We start from the raw sequence: 26,114 nt of genomic DNA, 5'->3' as shown, positions 1-26,114 counted from the left end.
ACCCCTAGATAATCCCTAACTCTGATATTCTTTGTCTGAGAGATGTAAATGCACAAACTACATGGAACAACACTTTCTGGACTCACATGGTGTGGGGTAAATAACTCCCAATGATGGTACTCCGCAAAGAGAGAGTATAGGGGATGGTATATTTTAAGTAGTTCTATATAAACAGTATACAGACAATACAAAAGAGAAGATGGCTCACCTTTATGATGACAAGGCTCACAGGGGACTCCAGATGGGAGGGATCTCTGAGAAGAAATCCTTCCCTGGTGGTGGTCAGCCCTTAAATGGGGTTTGGGAGAGGTGGAGCCAGGCTCCACCCCTTCCAATCACACAGGTACATCACCTTCACCTGTGCCCCCATGGCTGACTCGGTGCTCACCTCAGGTGACCAATCAGTGGTTCAGGCCGTGATTCAGCAGTTCCCATACACATGGAAAGCAGGCATAGAAGTGATCCTCAGCCAAAACGATTTGCTTTTCAGCCTGCATCAGGCATGAAATTAAAAAACACCAGAGTCATATCTCAAGAACTAAATCAAGTTCTCTTGCACATATCTACAATCTCATCAAGGAAAGACTGGCAGGTACATCACTTAATACTCAGAGGTCTTCAATCAATACATATTTCTGACTAGTAAACAACCAACCACAGTTTGTTCAAAGCCACGCCACAGCCTGTGTTGTACCAGAGCAGCTAGGCAGTGGATAATGTGGAAGAATAAAATGGAAAGGCCAAATGAGAAAAGCTGTGTATAAGCTCACTGCTGCTCTTTCTGCTGCTGAAACCCTCTACAGAAGGTATGGCAGACCATGTATGACATGACGGATTGCAAACAAACTGTTGACTTTCTATATAGGGAGTACCAAAACAAGGATGAATGTCTATCAAACAGCAATTCAGCTTCTGCTAAGACAGAAATAGACTGCTTGTCAGATTGTTCTGGCTCACACGGTTTCAATCATGGACAAACTGGCTTCCAGGAAGATTCACCACAAAGACCATATCCATTATGTCACACAAAGGGTCAGTGGTGGAAAACTAAGGTTGATGGATGACAGGAGAATACTAACAAACACCATATGTGACTGTTTTATGAGGGACTCAAGGGGATTTATGGACCAAGACAATACATGGCAATGCTGATCATCAACAGGGAAAAAATGCACTCATCGCAGGTTGCCAAGGCATAAGGAAGTACTGGGCCCATCACTTTCAGTTTTTGTTCACAACCACTGGCAGAGATGTGTTGAACTCACTTTTGGAGAGGTTTGGTTACATTACTAGTCATAGCAAGGATGTGTCACTGAGGCCCTATTTATTTGCACTGTGAGTATCAGGATTTGCTTTTGAACTGCCCCAGGTTTGTCTAACCTATCTGTTTAACACACTGCTCAGCTGATGAACTGATGTCCAGCACTTGGCACATTCCAGTCCTTTTTTCTGTCATTCCCATATGCAGGTCTAAACTGCTTATATGCTCACTTTTCCTGAACACATTTTGAACAACCATGTCAATTTTGGAAGTCTATTCCAAACAGATCAAGTTTGCTATCAGAATGAAGGTTTCAAAACTGTTCTGCCTACCAGATGTTCTCTCCCCATGCAGCATGTCCATGCTGCACAAGTTCCCTTAAGCACTCTGCAGTGCATTCTCATCAGCAAGCTTTTATTCTCCCCAGGCACACACTGACATGACATCCCAGACCGCAGAAGAAAATTCTCAGATACAGTATGTAGCTACATTTTATTTTATGAACTGTAAATGTAAACTTGATTCAGAGAAGAAAAAGTGTTTGTAAAACCTGTAATTTAGCTATCATATACCAGAACCAAGATAAAGGAATCAAGGGAAGCATGCATTCTCATCTGAGGAATCAGCTGTCAGTTCTGCAGATTCAGTTACTGTTCTTCCACTATTTAGAAAATATTAATAAGATTTTATATGGTAAGTAGCATTGTGTCTCTTAGAATCTAGCCTTTGTGTGGCTGCATGAAAGTGATTTTTGCATGTTTCAGTTTTAGACAACAGCAGTTTAACAAATTAAATGAAGAGACACCACTGGGATAAGGAAGTCATAATATAATGATATTCTAGACTAAATATTCTGCCTACAGCAGGTCTGGAATATAAATCCCCTCAAATACTTCTGAATACTTTGAGAAAAGGAATTTCATTAAAACCAATTGGCAATTGTCTTTACCCATAGATGCCTTTAAGAGCAATGCTGATGACTTTGTCAGGGCCCCCATTTCTTGATTGCTGACCTGTTCATGTCCAAGAACTGCACTCACAGCGGAGAAGCAAGGATTCTGGCATTTGTATATAGCACTCAAGCAACGCAGACTGCATTTATTGCACCAGTGAATCAAACAGATTCAAACCATTTGTTAATTTAGAAATCACTTACCCTAATCAGAGTCACAAATTTAATATGACTGTTTTGACCAGCAATGTGAGAAAGGGTATTCAATTATACTGAAAGAAAACAAAGACATTTCTATATGAAAATCAGGGAGCAGAAGAGAGATTCAACAATAAATCTGACCCTAAGATAAGAACCAATCTGAAATTCAAATTGTATCTCTTACTGGGAAATCTTGAATTTTGTACCCTTCCTCCTTTCATTTTTAACTTTGCCAGTACTTAAAGTATTCACCCTGCGGCTATCACATTACCACAGAGCCATTTACTCAAGAGAAGTCCAAAAAGTTAAGTCTTCTGGCAAATCCTAATTTTACAGTATTACTACAAAATAATTTCAGGCGCACAGGCACCTGGTGACTTGGATTTTACGCGGTCACATTCGTGCACAATCACAAACTCTAGCACGCTTTATAAAACAATTCATCATGTAGAAGGCAACAGACAGTCAAGAACGGCAAGTTATGTAACTTACTGTATTTTTAGTTAAGCTTCCTATTATTATTATTGCCTACCACTATTAAACTGGCCTGCTCTAGGGAGCTGCTTTGGCAGGGTGGTTGGACTAGATGACCTCTAGAGGTCTCTTCCAACCCCTACAATTCTGTGATTCTGTGAAATTCTGATGCCATGGCAGTATTTACAGGCTATGTTCAAACTGAGCTGTTCTGTGCCAGTCACTATGCAATACTTGCAAGCAGCTCACCCTAGCCCAAAAGACATCCAATCAGAACTCTGGATCTTTCAAGGTTTGTCCTTCTCCTTGAAACACTGGTTTAACATTTCACTTTTCATTGTCTATTCTATCATTTTTCAAACCTTTCTGGTTATTCTACCTGCCAAGTAAGCATGCATTAGCCTCCAACAGAAAAAGGCCATGTACCTGTAAGTGAAAAGCAATTAAGTTAATAATGAAAACAGTCAAGGTTTGTGTAGCTCTGTCAGAAAAATCTGAGATTTATTAATGGTACATTGGTTGAGGAAGAGAAATGTTAACTCCTGCTCAGTTAACTTGTATATGCTTTGTACACATTTTGCTTTTTTAAGAACTGGGGAATTAAACTGTATTAATAGAGGCCTATTAAGGGGGCAAGTTTGTGTTCACAAAACCTTTTGTCCTACCTATCAATATTCACTAGTTCCAACCACACATTGATATAAATGAACTGCAAGCTTTTCCTTCTGCAATGAGAGGGCGCTTCCACTTACACCCTGTGAAGGTTTAAATGAGTTGATGGGGGATAGAGAGAGATTACAAACAATTTCATCTACAAGCAGCAGAAGAAAGAACGCTTGAATTTTGTGGATTTGTGTCAAATAGGTCACAAAATACTTCAGCTGAGGATAAACTGAGCACTTGAAGATTCTGAAAATTTGGACCCTGTGGCTAACTTCTTAGAAACTGGCTTGCCACTGCCATTCCTGAATTCCCAGCATCCTTAACCCAACACAACTTTCCAGCACATTCTCACTCCAGTTAGCCTAGGTATAGCTCTGTGCTAACATTTACACATGGAAATTACAGGAATCCTGAATGCAAGCCAGAGGAATCTTGAAATCTGACTCATTGCAAGTCTCACAGGGATCCAATTTGCAGATATGCCCTAGAGCTACCCCTCCCTTTCCACACTTTATTTCCTTTCCAACTTCATTCTTGCACTGGAATAAGGAAGAGAGGACATGTTGCTGAAGTATTTATTTCAGTCCATGACCACTTGAAATTAGAACTGACTCATAAATAAAGCAGCACTGGCAGATTCGGGGTAAGAATATCTGATTTACAGACAGCAACACTATGTGCAGAAATAGCCTTGATTAATAGCCATCTTCATTTAGTAACTGCCTACTTATGACACAGTTTATAATAGACATTGCCTTCGTTCATTAGCTGTTCTTGTTTAGTACAATATTTGCTTCTTTATCACACACACCTTTAAGCAAAGCTGCAGGGGAAAGCAATTAAATGCAATCGAAGCAGTGCCGTCTAAACAAAGATATACAGGATGCTCCCTCTGCTAACATTGCTGAAGGCCATGATTATAATTTATAACTAAACAAATGCCCATATGTATGACATTACAAGCTCTGAACCATGATGTGCAGGTAATGAAACTGTACAATCCTTACTTATGCTATGAAACAAGCTGTTACTTTTACTGCAGCTAGAGAGGTGCTTATTCTGGTGCTGTGTGCAGGTGCAGCTCTCAGTGAGTCCACAAGGATTTGCAAGCACACCACTGGGGCAACTAAGGGCTGCTGAGTTAACTATACACTAGGTTTTTAAGACGCCATACTCCCAAGATGTAGGAGATTGTCCTAAATGCATATAACCACACCAGGTGAACTGGTTTGAGAACATTTTATAACCAAATTAGCTTTACAGCATATGGGTTTTTTTAACCTTCGTTTGCCTCAGTTGGCCCACTAGTAAAATGTGAAAGAAAATGTTCATTCTGCTCTGTAAAGCAATTTGAATTCAAGGGATACCAGGTGTTAAGCACTGCAATATTAACAAGCTGCAATACTATAAATACATTATCATTAATAACCAATAAAATTATTATTATTTAAAAAGTGGCAGTAGGACTTAGAGTTGGGTGCAGCCTGTCCTTGCTGAAGTATCTCCTGATGACAGATGCCAAAGGCAAGGCAGTTCCCTAGAAGGCTATCCCAGTTACTAAATTAGAGAAAATGCACGACTTCTTCTCAATATTGTAACCACAAAACATGTGACTAGAGGTAAAGAAGAAATGTGTCTGTGTAGTTCAGTTTTTTACACGCTGGGGAGTGCTGGCAGCTGTGTCATAGTGCAGCCCCAACACTGGCCTGAGCTTTCCAAGGAATAACTTCACACTCTTCCACACTCAGCCAAAACCATCTGCTTCATCACAGCAGCTGAGAATGTCATCTTGTGTTACCGTCCTTCAGTTTCAGCTCTACACTCATATCATATACCCTTTTATCTCTATTTCTATGACACTAAAGAATGAAACCCACTAACACTTTTCTGATGTCAACTTCAATTTCACCAGAACAGCCAACATGAGGAATTAATACCACTGCATTCAGCAACTTAATTAATAAAAGAATATTAGAACTACAGTAGTAATGAGTAAAAAACTATTTACATCCATAGCAATGCCAGAACTCTTGAAATTCAGCATAAAAAAATATGCAGCACTAATGAATTAACATAAACTCTAGGGCTTGAGAACATTTGAATTTCATCCAATCACATTTCTGCTCTCAGCCCAAACTAGTTATTAATAATTTCTCTGCTGGTGATGAGGGCTATTTTGTAATTTTATTTCATCAATTTCAATTAGAGCAAAGAGAACAGGTAGTTTGGTTCTATTTTGCATCTCTAAAGACAGGGGAAAATTATATGTGGATGCAGAATTTCTGCTTATGGCATCTAAATAAATCATTTTCCCCTGCAGAAGCAGAAGGAAAACAAATATCAAACTCTTATTGATCTTCACCTCCCACTCACCACAATGGATCACACAACTAGCATTCAAAATCTGAATGCAAAATACGTATTTAGTTATTATTATGATTATAGAGCTGAGCTTGAATTTAGATTGCAACGAAGCGTGTGTGTCACAGTTACCAGTCAGCATATGTGGACAGCCTTGCCTTAGAGGTGTGAGCTGCCCTACTCTTTGAGATCCAGGAAAATCCCCCAGTTCAGCAACTGCACCATTTTGCAATTACCCTATGGGGTAATGTTTTGCTATGAGAACTGCCGTGCTCCTGGCATGACGTGGTGTGATCTGCTATACCTGCCATGGACATTTTTACCTTCCATGGACAAGGATTTGAATCCACTTGAGGATGAACTGGGAGACAATGCAGTAACCATTGTAAATACACACTGAGTAAAAATAACAAACTATAAAACATTACAAAGTTCTAGTAGTGGTAAATACAAGTGGTGGAAATTGTTTTGGAAGATTTCACACATGCTCATACTTCTTTGGACTAAGTGTAGCAAAAAAACATATATCTGGCACAAGACCAAATTAACAGAAAACAGATCAGGGCTTCCAAAAATACTTCCCATTAAAGCTCAGACATTTCACGTACAGTCATCCAGACTCCTTTCAACAACAAATTTCCCATTGCTAGGCCAGATCCTGAATTATACACAACATTTGCATTCCTCATTTTAGCAACTGCACAAAATTCATGTTGGGCCAAGTGCCAGCAAACAGCCATGTAAATGCAGTGACCAAGAAGAACCGATGCAAGGGGAAACTGGCACAGCCATTCAAGATCAACATTACTGTAATACCCAACCAGCAAAACTGCCAGTTATTTCAGACTGCCCCACTGCCCCCAAAAGGAACAAACCTTGGCTGATAAGCCAAGCTACTTGAATAAAAGATCTCTGCAACGAGATTTGTAGCTACATAAAGCAGCTGTCGTGCATCAAAATGAAGATGTATTGCAGCAAGAACCAGCCAAAGTGGTGCATTCTATGTACTCAGCAATGTCCACAGACAACTTCATGAGCCCTGTGCACAACAGCATTTCTGAGCTGGGGGAATTGGGTTCAAGGACATAGAACTCATCAACCCAAAACATGAGCAACATTTTGGCTGCCATCACAAGTATGTGCTTTGATCTTCTGTACACCTTCTACCGTGGGCCTTCAGTGTGATGTCCAGGACTCCATCTTCCTCAAAACTGTTCAGTACTTTACCTATACATCATCCAGGAATTCATTTTCTTAAGCAGATTAACTATGATTGGTGCCATGACCTGTCCCCAGTGAAATTAATTTTATAGCTCTTTTTAACTTAATTCAACAAAAACCTACTCATCCCAGTGGACTCACCCATGATTTCAATATATACATTTAGACTAGTATAATAAGTCATTAATATAAATTAAATAAGAGAGCCCTTCCATTTATTTTACACAGAATAGTGATAGAATAATTAAAGCCAGAGAGCACTGGAACTGTGCAAAATGCCTTTGAATATTAAACCTGACATAAGTCAGAGTTGTTTAAAAAGTATATGACCAGAGAGATTGTCAGAAAAAAAAATCTTTTTTTTTTCATTTAACACAATTTTTTTATATACATTTATACAAAAATTTATAAAATATCCCAGTGTTAAATTCTCCCAAATATCTAATAAGTGCTATGAAGCACTCATGTAATAAGAAGCAGGATCTGCCTGTCAAACACCATCCAAAATATGAGCACAGTTTATATGAGGGACAAATACCTCTCAGCAAAAGAGGGAAGATTTGATTAAGTTTAGAACGCATTCATCTGACAGATTAATTATCCTGAAGCAACAGCAGCAGTGAACTGATTAAAACATAAAGCTTTCTATCTCTTTGCTTCTATAATGATCACATTTGAGTAAATTCCATTTCCCTGAAAAGATTCAGACTTACTGAAAGGTCATTATATACTTAGAAAAGTGTCAACAAGAGACAAGAAGGCAACAGCTTTTAAGAGGTATTACTGCAATGTATAATTGATAATGAAATTTGTTGGTTAAATTAGTCAGAGAAAAAGAATGCAGGTCTAAGGGGCTCAGTCTGCCATTCGGAAGAGCACGTTTCCATTGCAGCAAAGATACAATGGATGCTTCCTACCGAAGAGGAGCACCCTAGCAAGGGCAGAGATGAATTTACTCCTTTGCAAGTTAGGTTGTTACAAATAATTTTTGCCATGAGTATGATTTTTTCTTTACAAAAACCAGGCCCAATTAACAATCTCATGCCCTCTAATTGCAAAAATTAAAAAAATCTTTTATCTGGATCAACCTGTCCAATATTCAGCAGGTCACTGATCACTTAAACGACAACCTATTTCTATTATTCTTGAACCACTGACAGACAGCAAACAAACATGTCCATTCTGAACATTTGGATACTTCCAAATTGTACTGACAACAACTATGTTTCACATTTGCAATTACTATGGCTATTACTATTCATAGATTTTTGAAGCTGTTCAGAGTGCACCCACTGGGAATTATGTACCCAAATTTAATAGAAATCAAACTCAAGACTTATGCTTACCACAGTAATCTCAAATCAATCTTGTTAATGTTTCATTAGCCATATTAGCTAGTTGCAACTTGGTGCTACTTACTGCAGTGGGAGAGTAGAGTTGGCTAAAGGGACACTTTAGCCTCTGGGATTTAAAGTTGCATCATGCTGGGGAAGCCATTTGACCAACACTCATTCATACACTCAGATTCAATGACTGTTGGCTTATGGGGAATAATGCACGTGTCAGAAATGTGTCATACACTACCACTGTAGCTACTGCTATTCAATATCACTTTGCTACCTCACAGCTCATTGTTTAAGAAAACAAAACATACTGTGTTGTAGTAAACAGCAGAGGTATTTGGATGTAAATGCATCCTTCTCATCAAACTTCAGGATGATCGCAGTTCATTCTCCACTTGAGACATACAATAAAATAACAATGCTTAATACTTAATGCAATTATTGTCACTTAGAAGAATCCATTCTAAAGGGACAGTATGAAGCGCTGGAGGGATCAGGGACACAGTTTCTTTAAGTAAATATACACCATGTTTATGTTGAGAATTAATTCACACTTCAGTCTTATATTAAGATAAAATCATGAAAAAATTGTAGAACTTTACTAGTATATTAATGCACTTCATCTTCCAAATAGGCACCAGATTTATATTCCTCTCTATGAAACGCAACAAGCCCTTTCAGATTCCTCCTGAGGTGAAAAGAATTAATGTCCATTTCTGAAAGTATGAAGAATTATGCTTAATCTGTAAATACAGTATCTTTACAGAGTCTAGTGTGAAATTAATACATCACCACTACATAAAATGTATAATTCATGAACTGATATCAGTCAGATAAAGCAGCCATGACAACTGCAGCATCTGCAAATCATCAGCATACATCTGGAAACCTAGTGATAGCAATAATGTCATGAAAAGCTGAACGTGGATTTTTAAAAAGTAAAATATTTTCACCCACCTGCTACTTTCTCACTGTAAGTTTTAACATTTGAGACAATACTTTGAAAATAAGTTGCTTTGGTTTTGTTTTTTTAATTTTGTTTTGTTTTTTGAGGACAACAAAATTCATTTTCCTGTATAAATAGGAAGCAAATGAACTGTTACAAATCCTAGAAAACAGCTACATACCATTTTTAGAACTATGATACCATCTCTTGGAGAAATGTCAGGGCATGGATTGAAACAATGATTATAATTGAAACAATGACATAAGGCTTATAAGCATGGTTGAGAGCAGAATTTGGGATATCAACATGGAGCAAATTAGGAGCTAGTAAAACACAATATAGGCAGATCCCCACAAATCCATATTTAATTTGTGTCCTCTTTCAGCTGTGGACTACAGTGCAGAGGATAAAGGACACTCCCACTGCACAGAGGGGAGGTGACAGACCACAGCCTGGGTCACCTAGGGCAGATCACAGGCGTAGCATAGGAGTGATCAGATGGGCAGATCCTAAGCTGCACAGGAGCAGCAATATTGGCACTCTGCTCTTTTCTTATTAAGTTTTCTAGAATTCATCTACACAAACACTCTCAGGAATAAGGGGTGGAGAGTGCTTCACTCTTGCTGCCAGTTTAGATCCTCACCTTCTTTCTGAAACTGCTGAAGCCTGCTTCCTTAGTGTCATACGGGATGAGGATTGCTGTGCTGTGGGTACCTGCCAGACAGAAAATGGAGAGTCTGCTACTGCACTCCAAGCATTTCTATGTGAATCAGCCCCATGCATTTACCATATGTTATTGTAAGAACAGCAGAATTTTCATCCAATTACCTATTTTCATTTTGTACCAAAACCACTTAATGATGCACCATTAAGATTTTTAAACTTAAAAAAGATAAAAGTATCTTGGTCATACACCCTGGTGGCTGATGGGCCTAAGGAATGATACCACTTTGGAATGTGACAAAATAAGGTCCTCACCACATTCCACTTCCAGAGACCTGGGCAGAAACACAGTCTTGGTGTGAGGTGGCTGAACCCATGGCACATTTGATATTCAGCAGAAAAGCAAAGCAATGGATAAATTTGTGGACTAACTTAATTACTGGTAACTTAAACAATGCAAAGCTAGATATCTCAAACATAGTATTCTAAAAAAAATAAAGAAATGAAGAAAAACAAAATGTGCCAGAATCCATGCCACATATTTATTTGCAGAAGGAACTGAGTGGATCTGAAGGAGTGTGTAAAGGGTGTGATGTAATGTATATCACAGCCACAGGCTCAAAGTGATGGAACAAAAATGCCATCAGTCCTGGCTAGAGTGCCAGTGTACAGAGATCACAGCAGGAAAGGCAGGGACAACCACTGCAAAATTCCTCTTCTTTATCTCTTTCTTGATTCAGCTCAGTGCCAATAGCCCTGCATAACCATTCAAAGTACGGCCTGGGAAGCAAGTGGCTTTGCTGACTGACCCTCAGAGTATTCCCATAGAACGCTCCTTGGAGAAGGATCTGCAGCATCTCAGACTGCAGCCACAGAAGACAGAAAGGCCTCGTTCTCCTCTCACGCACCTAATACAACATCCAGAAAGCCTGTTCTCATGGCCTTTGAGCATGAGCCCGATCCCGCTTTGTACGCCAGCTGCTATCCACTACTGTAATGGCTCAAGCAGCCCCAAAGCCTATTAATCAGGCACTGGCAAGCAGCCTTCCTCACTGATTTTACATTACGCCAGGAAACGGGACATTTCCAGCACACTCTGAATGCACTGCAGTCCCGAGCTGTCAGAACAGCCCTCGTGGGCAAAACTCAGGAGGGGGGGATCTTTCTCTGGGAATCACAGCAGAAACTGAACAGCTTCAGGGCACTTGGTGCAAAAGACAGCCTTTATGCCACCTTCATGCACAGCCACAAAGGAGGATCTGGTTCTCTGCATGGGAATGAAGCATAGAAGGAACTCTTTAAAGGATACAAGAGCAAAGAAGCATTTTGTACTGGTTAGTTCCATCCCTTCACTCTTTGCAGTGATGGCACACACTATAAAAATACTGTACTGTATGTACCATTGTATTATATATATATATTTTATATAGTACTGAATGTATTAACCTGTTACTCCCAAATATCCCAGCTCCTCATCAGAGCAAACAGATGTCTCACAAACCTATCACTGCAGGTGGCAGGATGACTTTGTGAAAGAAGTTGCTGATTTCTGTTATATAAAGAATTAGCAGTAGAAGATACATGCAAGGTTTCAGGAATAAGCAGAGCTCAGCATCTTTAGGTAAAATATTATCAGGTATATTGAATGTGTTTATTAAAGAGATTTATATATGGATTAATAAACCTTTATTTATTTATTTGTTTGTTTGTTTGTTTGTTTATTTATTTTTGTAGTTGTACAAGATCAGGTATTAACATATTACCTCCAAGAAAGGAAGAGAGAAATTTGCAAGACATTTATTGGATCTAAGTCTTTTATTCCTAGGAATGATCTTTGACTTAAAAATCATTATGATTATTTTTAATTATATTATATTTATGTTTTATCCCACATCTCTCACTGGAAAGCTGTTTCAGAACTTTCATGACTAAAAATTTTCTCTAGTGACCAACTTTAAAGTGTATTCATGATTGTTTTATACTCATTTGTCCTTTTGCCAACATTGCTCTTCAGCTTCGCACTTCTTTTTTCTCCTCAGCTATTTCCAATACATGAGCTTGAAACTTTATTAGTCTCCAAAAGTGTAACTTTGCACCGCATAACAGTGCATTTCATCTGATTTTCACTACTCCAATCCTCAAATTTATAGTTCTTCCTAACTGAACAGGCTGCTTCTATTCAAAGTTCTGACATCTGCATTCTTTTCAAGACTAAAAAAAAATTAAATAAGATTAGTTACAAGACTAGCTCTTAAATTTGCAATGTAACCTCCCTCTAAAACTTTCTAGCATTTCCTAAGACTTCCACATCCCTCTTTACTCACTCTGCAACTTTCTTTTTGATGAGCATTCTCTCTAATTTCCCTAAGACATGCCAAATCACATACACTACTACAGTCCAAGTACAGGAGTTCAATTGCATTTTGTTATATAGAAAATGAGTTGTCTTATAAAAAATGTCCCCGTGGATTTTTCCTAAATGTATTCTATTAAATCAGTGCAGAGCGGTGGCCAAAAAGACAAGTTGCTGAAAGCAAAAATGCCAGGTGCCATATTTTTTATCCAGCCAAGTTCACCTTCGTGGCTGCCAATCCAAATTTCTATTAGTAGCAAATCTGACATCAGTTCCAATGTTTGCCACTGCTGAGCTAAACCAAATTCCATCATCACTTGGACCTGAGTAACCCTATTTATCTCAGCAACCATCCAGGGGCAGAGAATCTCCCATCTTTAAATTCAAGGTGCAGCATATTCTGTCTTAGTCAGAAAATGAGATATTTAGCAGTAAGATCCAAGAACAAAAAGTTCAGTCAGGGGAAGGACATGGTAAAGTGAGCTCTATTCCAAAGCTGATGATTTTGATGAAAAATGGAGCCCATGAACACAGCTTCAGACACTGTGATGCCCCTGGTGCACAGGCCTTTTGTGTGCCCTGTTATCTCCTGAACCATGCCAAATCTGATTTCTCCTAGATACAGTCACTTCTCTGAGATACTTTTCCTAGAGAAATGACAGAGGAGTTGACACTGAAATGCAGTATTTCTATATACCGAGACTGACATCTCAGATTCTTGTACAACACAGTAAATACTGAAACATTTCAGCTGGAAGATATAAACAAAAGGCCACAGCTTGCCAACTTCCAGAATTCACCACACTGCACTGAAAACTAAAACATCAGGTCAAGTGCAGCCTGCAAGTGACCAAAGTATCTCTTCCAAACTTTCTGACATTTTCAGCCTCATGTCATGTGGAATATCCTGGTCCCTGCAAGTGTAACAAAAATGAACAGCTGAGAGAACGTATTACTAACATTACTAACTGCCATTTATGAAAGATGGGAAGAATTAAGCCACTGTTCATTTTCTTTGGCAGTGGCCAGGCTAATACGCATTATTTACTGGCTGTCCACTCAGCACATCTACTGCACTGGGCCAACCAGAGCATGTCCTTCCCTGAGTGGCTGCTGAGTGAGACTTGAGGACATTTGGGAGCTCTGCATTGAGAGAAGATGAGTATTCATAAAACAAAAACAAAAACAGCAGAGATGTGAAATTATGAAAATATAGGAGAAAATGAAAAGTGGGGGGGCTGTTTTAGGGGAGTCACAAAGAGTCAGAGGAAGCTGACTATAGGGGGTTAGGGAATAAAACCTCCAGAAAATCTGTGTTTTTGAAGTTTTTTTGTTCACAGAACAATTCCATAAAGGCAAAACAGAGAATATTCTATGGTATCCAGCGCCTCAACCCTAAGGAAGTCAGAAAAAACTGCAATACCCTTCAGTTCTCAAAATCTGTATTTCAGTTTTATGTTTATCTGAATTGCAACCATACAGAGTTTCATTTAAAAGTACTTGCATTGCTTCAAAACTCTATATTAATTCAAAATGATTAATTTAAGAGATTCCACAGCAGAGACATTTATATGTGGTGCATACCATGAAAAACCTTATACCCTAACAACGCAAACAATAAGTATGTGAAAACACAGCATCAATACACTAAACACAAATCTGACAAGTTGGATGAGCAATGTCAAACTACATATTCACTTCTTTTTCTATCTTGACAGTAAAAGTGAAAATTGGAAAGAACAAAGAAATAAAAAATAAAAAAGGTAATCAGGACAAATAAAGACACTGCAAAAGAATACAGGAAATGTCAGAACAGAATAGACCGTTTTCACCCACTATAGACAGTACTTTGCCTTCTAATGCTTCATGCTACTCCAGCATATATTCCCTATGGTATCCTCCTTCACTGTAAAATCTGTTTGGTGAAGAGATGAAGAAATTCCTCTGTGAGTGCAGACAGCTGTCCATTTTAACCCTGAATCATGAAGCTTTTTGTGAAATTGCAGTTTTCATTCTTGTCTGCCTAAGTCACTAAAACTAAGGCGTGATAAACTATCTGCCTTAAGAATGTCCCAATAGCAGCAAATTACAGCGCCTAAAAATTTCATTGTATATACACATCAAGATCAAACAAAGGTCATTTGTTCATTTCAGAGGTGAAATTCTCTGCAGTGCTGAGACTAGTGAGAAGATGGTTTCATTCTGAGAACAGCATGAAGACTGCTTCATTCCAGACTGAGAACACTACAGTCTGACTTTATAGACAATGTGCTGAGTGCATAATACAGAAAATGTAAAATTATTTCTTAAGAAATCATTGACAACTTAATTGTATTATAAAAATCAATAGTTTCTAATGTAATGGCTTTACTGGACAAAGAAAGGTGCCTAAGCTATTTGAAGATTCCACTGGTCATCCAGAGGCTGTTTGAAGAACTCTGAATCAAAGAAGCGTGAACAAAATATAGAAGATATTAGACCAAATCTCCTTCTACCTCATCAAGTTGAAACACATAACCATTATCAGCACAGTTTGGGGTGTTTAAAGACTATAACTGCTATAAAGCACCTCAGCAAGTGAAAAGAGAACTTTCTTCACTTTAATATAACTGCCAAACTTAAACACAGATTGCTTCAATGCTACAGCAGAGCACAGCACATTGTCAGTTTTCCTGTACACTTTCATTGCTGCTATGTAACTAATGAATTGCTCTGAAGGAATGGAGGTCATTAGCACACATACTGCACAAAGCTGATGGTTCTCTGAGTTAAAGAAGTGTACCACTTTTCTCACGTTATCACTTTTTTTCCATTTCTAAACAGTTGCCCCATTTAAATCCAAAAAAGCAAAAAAGAGGAACAAATCAGCTCTTCTAAGCTCTATGCTAACTACCTTCACACTTCCAAGAACTCTGGCTAACTAGGTTAGCATTCTTATTAAACACATCTTCATGATTTTCAGGGTTTAAATGTCTCTTCCCTTCCAAACCCAAACAATAAACCTGTAGAGAGGGGAGGGAAAACTGGTGAAAATTTGCCCTTGTGAGTCTCAATAGAAAGAAGTCCAGCTTGCTTCTTCGTAACTTCCCCAGACCTCAGGTAGGGGTTTCTACAAAGCCTCTGCTGATGTATTATCTGTTGGGCTCAGGAAAAGAGGTTGTGAACTTCTTCTCAGTTTGAACATAACCAACAACTGCATTCTCCAAATTGCCATTTTCTGAATTGAAGGCACTACTCCACATTTCCAAAAGCTGGAGGCCAATGGAGAACTCGCATGTATTTATCTCTCTCAAATTACATTATTCTGTTTTAGAGACTCAGAGATGGCCAGAATAGTTAATTCCACTTTCTTTTTAAACAGTATCAGAAAACAAATCTAAAAACAAAAATTAGATTAAATGAAAAGTACATGTACACTCTGCTGGGACTATTTTCAGAGATCCACAGTGTGGATACAATGGTGACTATGCAGGTAAACAACAGCATGACATAATCTTGGCAAACATGCATAAGGAAGGTTACTGGCTGAAGAGAAATGCTCAAGGGAAACGAAGACAGACCTGGCATTGGAGCAAATACACCCCAGCACCATGGCAGCTGTTACCAAGTGAAGGCTAAGCAAGCTGCAGTGCACACAGTGTGACCCTTCCCTGAAAGTGAAGAATGGCAAGAAGGTTACACAGAAAATTTCATAGAATGCCAGTGTCTTCTTTCTCAGCCTAACTAGTACACAGCTTCCAAAACATAACATGGCATTTTACAGAATACAGTATGAACTACAAAGAGAAGGGGCTCACCTACTACATGAACTGACAGTCAGAAAGGCATATAATAGAACAATAGAATACAGATCAGACTGGCAAATGGTCATTAGAGGTGAAACCGAGCTTTACGCAGGAGGGAAGGGAGGCCACCTGGCAGATATCAGCTGGCAGGCTGCTCCAAGTGTGAGCAACAGTACGCAGTAAGGAAAAGTCATGAATGGATGAAGGAAATTATGCTTTAATTCTTGTTGATACAAAGCCAAGTTATACCAGTGGGGGTTCTTTAAAAATGGCTGGGTTTAATATCACACATCAAATACTTAGTGCATGTTGAACACTATCCAGAATTAAATCAATTCAGTTCTCAGCACGACACTACTGACATCTTGGTGTTTTAATTTAATACCGGAGATCTAACCACACCTTGAGTTTAGAGCATTTACAGTAAGAACTGTCTGTATGCTCCAATTCACTGCTTTAAGACACAGCAAAAATCTGTCCAAAGAAATATGTTACAGTGTGTACAGGTTTCAGCTCAGAAAACTGAAGGGTAGCACTTGAAGCTAAACGCACCTGAGTTCTCACAGTTTTCTCCAAATAATTACTCAAGCACTTGCTGAACATTCATCATGCATTTCCACATACTCTGATACACTCTACACAGAGGTCTAAAAAGATGCAGTCAAAGAAACACTACATAACCCAGAAGCTCAGGTATCAACAGCAGCTGATCTAAAGATTCAACGTTAAAGAAGCCAGTGAGCCTTCAGTTTTCAGAAACTAAATCATTAGTTTCACAGTATTCCCATATTACCATACTTTCAAATCAAACGTCAGAGTATGCTAGGACTAGGTCAGAGGGGCTACATTTAATGACAAGGTGCCTTGCTAATTTTACAATACCTGCAGTTTTTGAGTGACAGGGTATAGCAAATATATATATTGTTATTATTATTATTATTGATTTATTTTTCTGTAAAACTGGAATAAGCAAGAAAATTTTTCCCCTCACAACACCTCCAAAATCTGTTTTTTTCCAGCAGCTTGTACAGCCCAGTCCTGCCCAGTTCTGGCTTCCAGCTCCCCAGCCTGAGCCTTGTTTATTAACTTGAATTTCTCAGCTCCTCGGGCCATAGATCTATCACAGATTTCAGGTTTTTTAGGTATAGGGTTGTATATAAAAAAAATCTGGACGATTTCTGGTTAAACCATATATAATGAACAATATAGTTTTAGTTGTCTACAAAACAAGTTCTCAAGTTTTTAACCTTCCTTTTGCCATTATCTTTCTTTTGTCCTTGTTCTATTAGCTGCTTTTATTTAATAACCTGTAGCTCAGTTCTACTATTACTGCTTTCCTTATCTTCAAAACCCAAGAACTTTAAGCAGTCTAATCCAGCATATGATAAAACTACACTGGATGTGTTTTCTTTGAAAATCCCAAGGTAAAATGAGAAAGCTAAATAAATCTTATAATTGATTTAACTCATTCCCTTCCTTGACAAAGCCAGGACAGTACCTTCCAGAAGCAAGAAAATGGAAGATAATGACAGAGCAAGGAGGAATGGCTTTAAGCTAAAAGAGGGGAGATTAAAGTTAGATATCAGTTTGGAAGAAATTCTGTACTCAGAATGAGGCAGTGGCACAGCTGCCTGAGCTGTGGGTACCCCATCCCTGGAGGTCTCGAGGCCAGGCTGGATGTGGCCCTGGGCAGCCTGAGCTGGTGGGGGCAGCCAGCCCATGGCACGGGGTTGGAGCTCCGTGGGCTTCAGGTTCCCTTCCAACCTAAGCCGCACTGTGATTCTACGAACAGGATGAGCAAGGCTGAGATGCTGCCCAACAAATTGGTGGCTCAGCACCTTAATTTCACATATTTCATCGGTTACAGGGTCCTCAACAAATATTCTTTATAGAAACTTGAAGACAGTTTATGAAATTACTCTTATAATAAGCAGCCACAGGGCATTGCTTTGCCAAGAGTGCTTGAACACACGGCACGGGCACACTGAGGTAACACCGTCACCCCACAAGGGGCCGTCCTCAGCCCCACTTTTTACTCCCTCTGTGGGAAAGAGACTTACGGGCGGCCCGGGGCGAACGAGCCCGCCGGCCCGGCTCGCTCAGCTAACGGCCGCTCGCCACCACCCACTCATCCACAGCGCCGCTTCCCGCCCGCCGCCATTTTGAACGCTCCCATCCCCGCCCAGCCGCTCGCCCTCCCCGTAGGCGCGGCTCCGTCCCGGCCTCCTCGCCCAGGTGAGACCCGGCGGGGGCAGAGCGACCCCGGCCCCGGGGGAGTGGGAGGGGCGGGGAGCGGCCCGGCCTCGCTGCGGTCGCGGTGTGGGTGGTTGATGCGTTAAAGCTGTCTTTGCTGTTGGCATGGGAACGCTGGTAGTCCTGCTGTCTTTCTCCCCTTGTTTATTATGTGCTGCTCCCTGCTAAAAACGGTGCTTTTATGACATGTTTCAGTGCAGATTAGTGGTAGGTGTGCCTTCGCTTTGCCTTACACTTCTGTCTGTGAAATAGAAAAATAAATACACAGATTTTTCAATAGTGGGGCATTGATCAGAAAAAACTAGCTATATACTCATGCACTTGGTCCCTTTTAAGTCAAGGGTCTGGCCGTGACTACAAAGGTTTTTAGGTATCTGTGAGTCTGTCTATCCTATCCCTATTTCTCTTAGGGTTACAGTAGTACTCAGCAGTCAGTAATTTAAAGAAGCCCAAATATCTGTTTATATTTACTGTTTAATATGTTGGAAGAATATATATGTATATATATATATATATATAAAGATGTTGTAGAATTGAAACATTTTTTTGCTGGATCCCAAGGAGTTGAAAAGAATAAAAGGCTTTGAGGGCCCTTTGGACTGCTGCTGCTGCTGCTGCTTTTTTGGTGTGGGAAACATTGTGAAACTAATGATCAAAGTCAGTGTACAGAAGAAGACCTCACAAGGTAAATCCTGATAGGAGTCTGTTCTTCCAAAGATAAATATATTTAATTGTCACGGAACTTTATGAACAACATTCTTGATCATTTGTTGACTGAAGCTTTAAGCCTTTATTTCCTATTGGACAAATGTACACAGTTTATGGCAATAACAAGTAATTATGATCTGTGAAAGAAACAAGAGAGCTGTTGGTCTACAGCATTCTACAGAGATGTCATTAAAAGCCTGTTTATTTGAAAAACACAAAAAGTAGAGGACTTAATATTTTAAGATGCCACATTGTCCCTCTTCTTCCAAAATAGTCCCTCTGGATTTCAAGTAAGCCCTCTTTGTATTTTTAGGCTTTATTAAGAGTATAGGGGTAGGAACAATTTAGAAAAGGAAAATATTGCTACTATCAGTTTTTCAGTCCATCCTCTTGTTTCTAAGCATAGTTTTCTATAACTAACAGCATATTTAAGGCAACATGGGAGCATTTCTTAAATATTATAACTGTAATTAATTACACAGTGAATAAGTAGTTCACTTAAAGTTTTTAGTAGCTAACAATCCTAATAGCAGAGGTATTGTCTAGTCTTAATTTGAAGTAACATAATGGAAACTGGGAAATAACAAGTAATGTGATCAAAAATATATCAGTGTCACTTGCAGTATTTTTTGGCTCTGGAAAAGCAAGCTGACATTTCCCTAATGTATTTGCAGTAATCTGCTTTGTACTACAGATGAGCTGTTCCAACACAAATATTTACAAGCTTTGGATCTAGTCACCTTTAGCTGAAGTTATGAAGAACCATCTCATTATGAATTTGAGTTAGGAGGCTTTTCTAAATCTATGTAAAATACATTCTGCAAATTAATAATTGACCTAGGATATATGTGTGTCAGTTGAAAAAACAACTGCTTTGGTGAAAAAAATGTAAGCCATATTTTAAGCAGTAGGCTTTGTTTGACAACTTGAAAATGAAGGATTTCTAGTTGTGAGATTTCTAGTCCTACAATGTGCTCTTTGCCTCACAGTTTTTTTGCATCTTTTTAGTACCACGCACTTACGAGATGTTATCTGTTCATATTTATCTCTATGCTTTCTGTGATCCACTGAAAGTCTTTATTTCATCACATTCTCTACCTTTTCTTAAGCATATCATTTGAATGAGAACTTTTCAGTTCAGACACATGCTTCTTCCACTTAACCTAAGCACAGGATTGAACTCAATATATCAACATGGCTTCCACTTACCTTGCCCTTTACAAAAGGTTTTTGCATCTTTTCTCAAAACCATGCAGAGTTTGCTGTTGGAGGACTGAGTTCTGTGAAAACCAGGTACACGTGATGAGAAAATGGTGAAGAAAACAAAGAATTACTTTCCGTAACTTCTGTGTAATTCTAAATACATCAGTGTCTGCATGCACTGTAGCTGCCTGCCCTGCCTTGCCAAGAAGCTTTAGCCTCTCCCTCCTGAAAGGTGCTATGCTAAGGAAGATGGAACTTGGCCTCTTCATAATGACTAATGTTTGTTCCATAATACGCAGTGTGCCTGTAGTCAGCACAAAACTTCTGACCAGAGTAATACTAGTAGCAATCTCTCAGAGACAAGCTGTTGTGTTCAGTCCTAGGACTTTATAGGTTACATACATAGGTTACATACCCTTACACCCAAATAAATGGGAGGAATCCTGGTACATTGTTTTTCCCTGAGGTGTAATAAGGCATTGCAAAACTGCAGAATGCATGAGGGTTATGTTAGATGCATGATGCCTGGCAGAACTGGAACTGGTTTTTAAAGCAACAGTCAATGTAAAGGATTTGCTCCAAGGAAAAATAGTGTTTTCCTTTGTACCTCCCTCACTCAATAATATCTATACCTTTGGAGGCCAAGACTTCCTGCTTTCCCTTCACCCGCAGTCGTTCACATTTAGTTCTGGCAAAGCAAATCGAAACGGTAGGTCACTAAGAATACTTCCAGAGAGCTAGTACTTCTCACTAAGATGTGGATAAGGGAATTTTGAGTAGTCTGGGCTTGTTCAAGGCTTGTAGGCAACAGCAAAGATAAGTCTGCAGACCAAAGAAAAGTAAATAGTGATTTCTGAAACAACTTCTGTATGTAAAAGGGTATATACAGAAAGAATAATACTTGCTTTATAAGTGCTTCCACATTTCTAAGCTATCAGTTTAATGTAATCATTCTTAAAAAAAAAGTAGATCTGGGAATTTTAGATAAAAATCAGAATGCTGTTTAATATTAACAGATTTAATCGTATTTTCCTAAACTAATGGTGATTTACTTCTTGAAGTGGAATGCTGCCTTAATTCCTTGACTGTTTGAGTTGTTCAGGAAGTTGCTGAATTCCTAGTTCATTTGCAGTCATCTGTCATTTCATAGTTTTGTAAACATGTTGTCACTTTATGGTTGTGAGAGGTCAGCATTGTAACTCAGCATTGTTCTTGAGAAGTGATACTTACATTCTCTTGGTCAGCATATTACTGTTTCAATCTGTTAAAAAATTATTTCAGGCTCCAGAAAGTTCCAGAAATTGAAACTAATTCTGTAAGTACTCTGTGCTGAACTGTAGTGATAAACAAGGTACATCAGATGAGCTAGAGGCACAGCCTCGTGAAACACTGCTTTCTGTGAGCTGATAAGCATTCTGTTTCCACAGCAAAAGTGCCTGTTTCCTCTTGTGACTGGTTCTACCTGTTCCTTAAGACAGAAAAGTGCCTTTCATGTTCAGGGTCCCTTCACATTCTGCTGACTTCAAGTGAAATTGCAGATACTCAACATGATCAAAGAGAGAAGTGGGAGGCATCCTTACCAGTCCCTTCATTTTCCTACTCCTCTGATTCTCCAACTGCAGGCATCCCTTAACTCCTGTTGACATTAGCAGCTCTCAGAATAGACAAGCAAGTGCTTGGTTTGAGTCTTAGACTAATCATCCTCCAAGGAGACTGCTGAGTTTGAAAGAAGATAATTTGTCTAAGAAGTCTCTGCCAAAGATCTCTAGATGGAGTGGTTTCTATTGCAGCTGTTCTGTATGATTCTGTTTTCCTCTATTAACGTAGATCCCCTCAGTAGAGTTCTGATGTTTTCCAGAGAGTGCTTGATAACAAAGAATAATATTTAAAAATGCATATGAGAGTTTTTTTCACACATTTTTAAAGCTTGAAGAATCCTGCATTGTTAAAAATTAGGGCAAGTGAGACAATCAGTATTTTAACTTGGAATGTAAGGAAGGGCAGCGTTAAGCACTCAATGTATAAAAAGTATTACCTCTTGTAGCTCTCTGATGCAGTTGATATACATTCTCTTCTCTTGAAAAGCATTTAAGAATAGTGTTCATATCTTTTACAGTAATTTTGGTGTTTCCTTTTAGGATTTATTTTATGTCAAATCCTATACGAAGGTTTTATTTTTTTTATTTGCAGGGTAATGTGTGTCTTTACCAACAGAAAACCTGAAGTGGTTATTTTTGCTGTGAAAGCTGGAAAATGTTCAAAAATCAGTATCAGGTAAAACTGAAATAGTTTTATTTTGTACCCTCATTCATTCATCTTTGAGAGAACTCAATTACAATATCCTTTTCACGGGGAGAGAAAAAGTCCAGGTTCAGAAATGCTTTATCAAGTTTAATTATTCACTGTTTTTATAGCAATGTTATGAAATAGTGGGAGGCTGCTGATGCTGGCAGGTCTGGAGTAGATAGCAGCTAGCACTTCTGATGCTGTCATGCAGGCTGTCTCAGCTTTATTTGATATTACTGACACTGTTACCCAGGTATTGCTGCCCTGCAGGACTGTACTCCACAAAAGATGCCTCGTACAGCCCTCAGCAGTTTCCTGCATAACTCTCTCAACCACCCATGAGATCCATCCATCCATCACAGCACTGTCAGTAACTTCTGCCAGCTCCTCACATCAGTGCTTGTTATGTTCAGCATTTCCTCATGTCATGCCCGGTAGTTTTCGATGTCCTGTTTGGTTAGTGTAACTGAAGCAGGGCCTACAAGGGCTGCAACATTGCCAAGATGTGTATGTTTGTATTTTGGAGAAAACTCCACTTGTTTATGAAGATTTGCTGCAAATGTGTAAAAGTTGGCAGATAACATTTTTTTCTGACAGCTTGAACCTATAGTCCTTAAATATGTCTTACATTCACATCAATAGTTTTATCATATTTTTAAAATTCTTTTCCTTATCCATTTTGAATATAAAAATATGTATTTTAATCTCCTTAGAACTAGTAAGTTTAGTCACTGGAGGGGAGCAGGGGTGGAAATAATTTATAGACAGCGCAGAGTTGATGTTCCCTGAAAGCATAATTTGAGCATTTATTTTGTTGGCAAGACTGTTCACCTCTCCTGCTCATACTGACTTCTGTACAATTGTTTGGGCAGCTGAGCATAAAGAGTATTGGGAAGTACATGCAGCTAGGAGTTAGCAGGGAGAGACAAGAGTTGGAGAGATTGATTGTGTCAAACACACTGCTGAAAAAATGTTGATCAAACCACAGTCTGAGTCCATCAGCAGACATTTTCTGTGACTGTAACATGAAAAACATTGAAGCAGATAATTCCTTAAGGAGAGCTGCTAAAGGCTGAACATTTATGGTTAGAATGCATGATGTCCAATAGGGCACGTGCTCAGTGTAAGGAGTTCTTATCTGGCAGAGGTAACCATGCTCTCTTTCCCATATTATTTCTCTAGCTCCAAATAAAGGCTGCAGCATAAGTGCTGCTCTTATCTTTATGTGGTGATACTGTTAGCATCTGTCTCCTACTGGATCACTTAATTCAGCCCAGAAAATAATTTTTTTATGTGTTTTATGAGCCGTTCTGTCAAACCGAATCCACTAGGATACCAAATTCTTTGACATACTCACACACGTAGACAGAACCAGCATGACTTCGTAAACTTAATTTTCTTAGGAAATTAGACAAAACATCTAACATGCAAGGGATTTTTTTTTTAACATTTAGCAGTATGTTTTAAATTTCTATTTGGTGAGTTGTAGAAATAAAGTATATCTATGTACGAATAGCTAAACTATCTATGTATGAATAGCATCTTCTCGGGTTGTTTACAATAAATTTGCTTTTGAGATCCTCAAGTAAATATGCATATTGTTATTAACACACTGTTGTCTGACTGATCAGTAATGCTGACTATGGTAACAGACTGTTCTGGGCTGGGATTGGTCTTTATATTCCTGATCAGTGATGATTCTCTGCTGAACATCTGATTGCATTATGCATCCTTAAACCAATTTTTCATAGGGTGGCCCATTTGTTGAAGTATTCAGTGCTCAAGGCAAAAACCCAGGAGCAAAATGGAGGATTTTTGGCAATCCATCAGCTATATGGAAAGTAAGTATTTTAAGAAGTTTATAGAAGTGGCAGTATAAAATTTAGGAAAATATGAATGAAGCTTAAAATTAAAAGGTAGTGAGAGTTTTGACCTGACTGTGCAGTTGTCACTTATGATTCTGTCATATGAGCAGTCATTTAGTCTGTCATAATTAGTACTTTGTTCCTGTTTGCAGGCTAGCTTTGTTGCAGAGTAATCTTACAGTTGAAGTACTTAGGAAGGACCAATTTTAAAATCAGTTTTACTTTTCTGATACCTAATGGATTGAGTCAGGCCTGTTGGATTGGAGATTGTGTTTGTCAGCACTGCTTGTTCATAAAATGAACAAGTAAATGACAGATTTTGATGTATTACATTACTACCATCGTCTCTAAGCTGTCACACTTGCAGTGCCATCTGCCTTACACTGAATTCTGCTGCTGTATTTAACTGAAAATGTGCAGACTTGCATGTTAGCAGTATGGTTGATTGTAAGGTGAGGAATTATATTAGGATGCTTATGTTTGTTTATTGTTCCTTTTTGTAGGAATACGATAAAGAAACAAAGGGCTTTGTTTTTGTACTTGAAGGAAGTAGTCAAATAAACAGAATGCAGCTACCAAAGAAAACTAGACAAACTCGTAAGTATCAAAGAATGAAATGTCTGTGATGCTGCTCTGATTATCAAAGAAGTTATATCAGAACATAAATCTTTATTCTCCCTTTATTTGGGCTTAATTCAATATTAAGAAAGTGGTTTTTTATTAACCCTTTTAGAGGTCAGCCTCAAAAAAGTAAGAGGTAGAAAAACACACTGAATTCTTCAGGGTTGATTCATAATGTCCTTGTTCAGCTGGGTTCACTTCTATATCTGATCCTGCTACAGACTGATGTCCAACAAATTAGTTGTGATGCAGTTGGAAAAAGGATAAGTTTTAGGGGTAATGGAAGACCATGTGTTGAAATACTTGTCCTATTTCCACTTTAATTTGTCTAATAATATATATCATCATCATATACAAATTGTGTATTAACTGACATCACTTCGTTGTGACTTTTCAGTCAAAAAGGAATCCCAAAAAGTGATGTGAATAATGCTGTGTTTTTGTAATATTCCTAATTCAAGTATGTCTTTGTTACTGAGTTGAAGATATTAGCACACAAAATTATAGTTAGGTGGGTTGCATTTCAAGAGCTAAATCTGCTGCTTCTTTAAATCAAGTGTTATATTCAGTGGACAAAAAGCAATCGTCTTAACTCATGCCTTAAATTCCACTGCAAGGTGTTGTACTTTACGTGGATGATAGCAATGTTCTAAGCTGGTTTAGATTTAACCACTTGATCTCGAAGAAAAATTGAGATGGTGATTTTAACTGATTGAAATAGGAATCTTCTAATATACTTCTCATGCACACTATGCAATTACCAATTAATACAATTTATCTCAAACTTACACAAAAAATAATGAGAAATTGTTTAGTCTAGTCACACATTAAAGCCTTGAAAAGTAATCTGATTTTCATGAAAGACATCTAGTATTATTTTCAGTATTATAGATAATAGATTGATGTATCCTTCTGGGAAATCCAACTTTAATTTGTCTATTGCCAATATTAAAAT

The 26,114-nt window shown here is 38.5% G+C and overlaps 1 protein-coding gene across 1 annotated transcript in view; it reads left to right on the top strand.

Moving 5' to 3' along the window:
• Window positions 1–18,410: 18,410 nt before the first annotated feature.
• Window positions 18,411–26,114, top strand: part of CFAP20DC (CFAP20 domain containing) — a 60,491-nt gene continuing 52,787 nt past the window's right edge. Inside the window, exons 1-4 of the mRNA XM_065749885.1 lie at window positions 18,411–18,458; window positions 22,578–22,661; window positions 24,425–24,514; window positions 25,042–25,135. Of these exons, the coding sequence (XP_065605957.1) occupies window positions 22,641–22,661; window positions 24,425–24,514; window positions 25,042–25,135 (205 nt within the window). The 5' untranslated portion in view covers window positions 18,411–18,458; window positions 22,578–22,640. The remainder of the gene's footprint in view (window positions 18,459–22,577; window positions 22,662–24,424; window positions 24,515–25,041; window positions 25,136–26,114) is intronic.

Source organism: Cyrtonyx montezumae, unplaced genomic scaffold (assembly GCF_038088225.1).
Source record: "Cyrtonyx montezumae isolate F1298 unplaced genomic scaffold, pur_monq_1.0 scaffold_6, whole genome shotgun sequence".
Classification (NCBI taxonomy): domain Eukaryota; kingdom Metazoa; phylum Chordata; class Aves; order Galliformes; family Odontophoridae; genus Cyrtonyx; species Cyrtonyx montezumae.
Note: the sequence above shows the minus strand (reverse complement) of the source record. Positions and strands in the feature narration are given on the sequence as shown.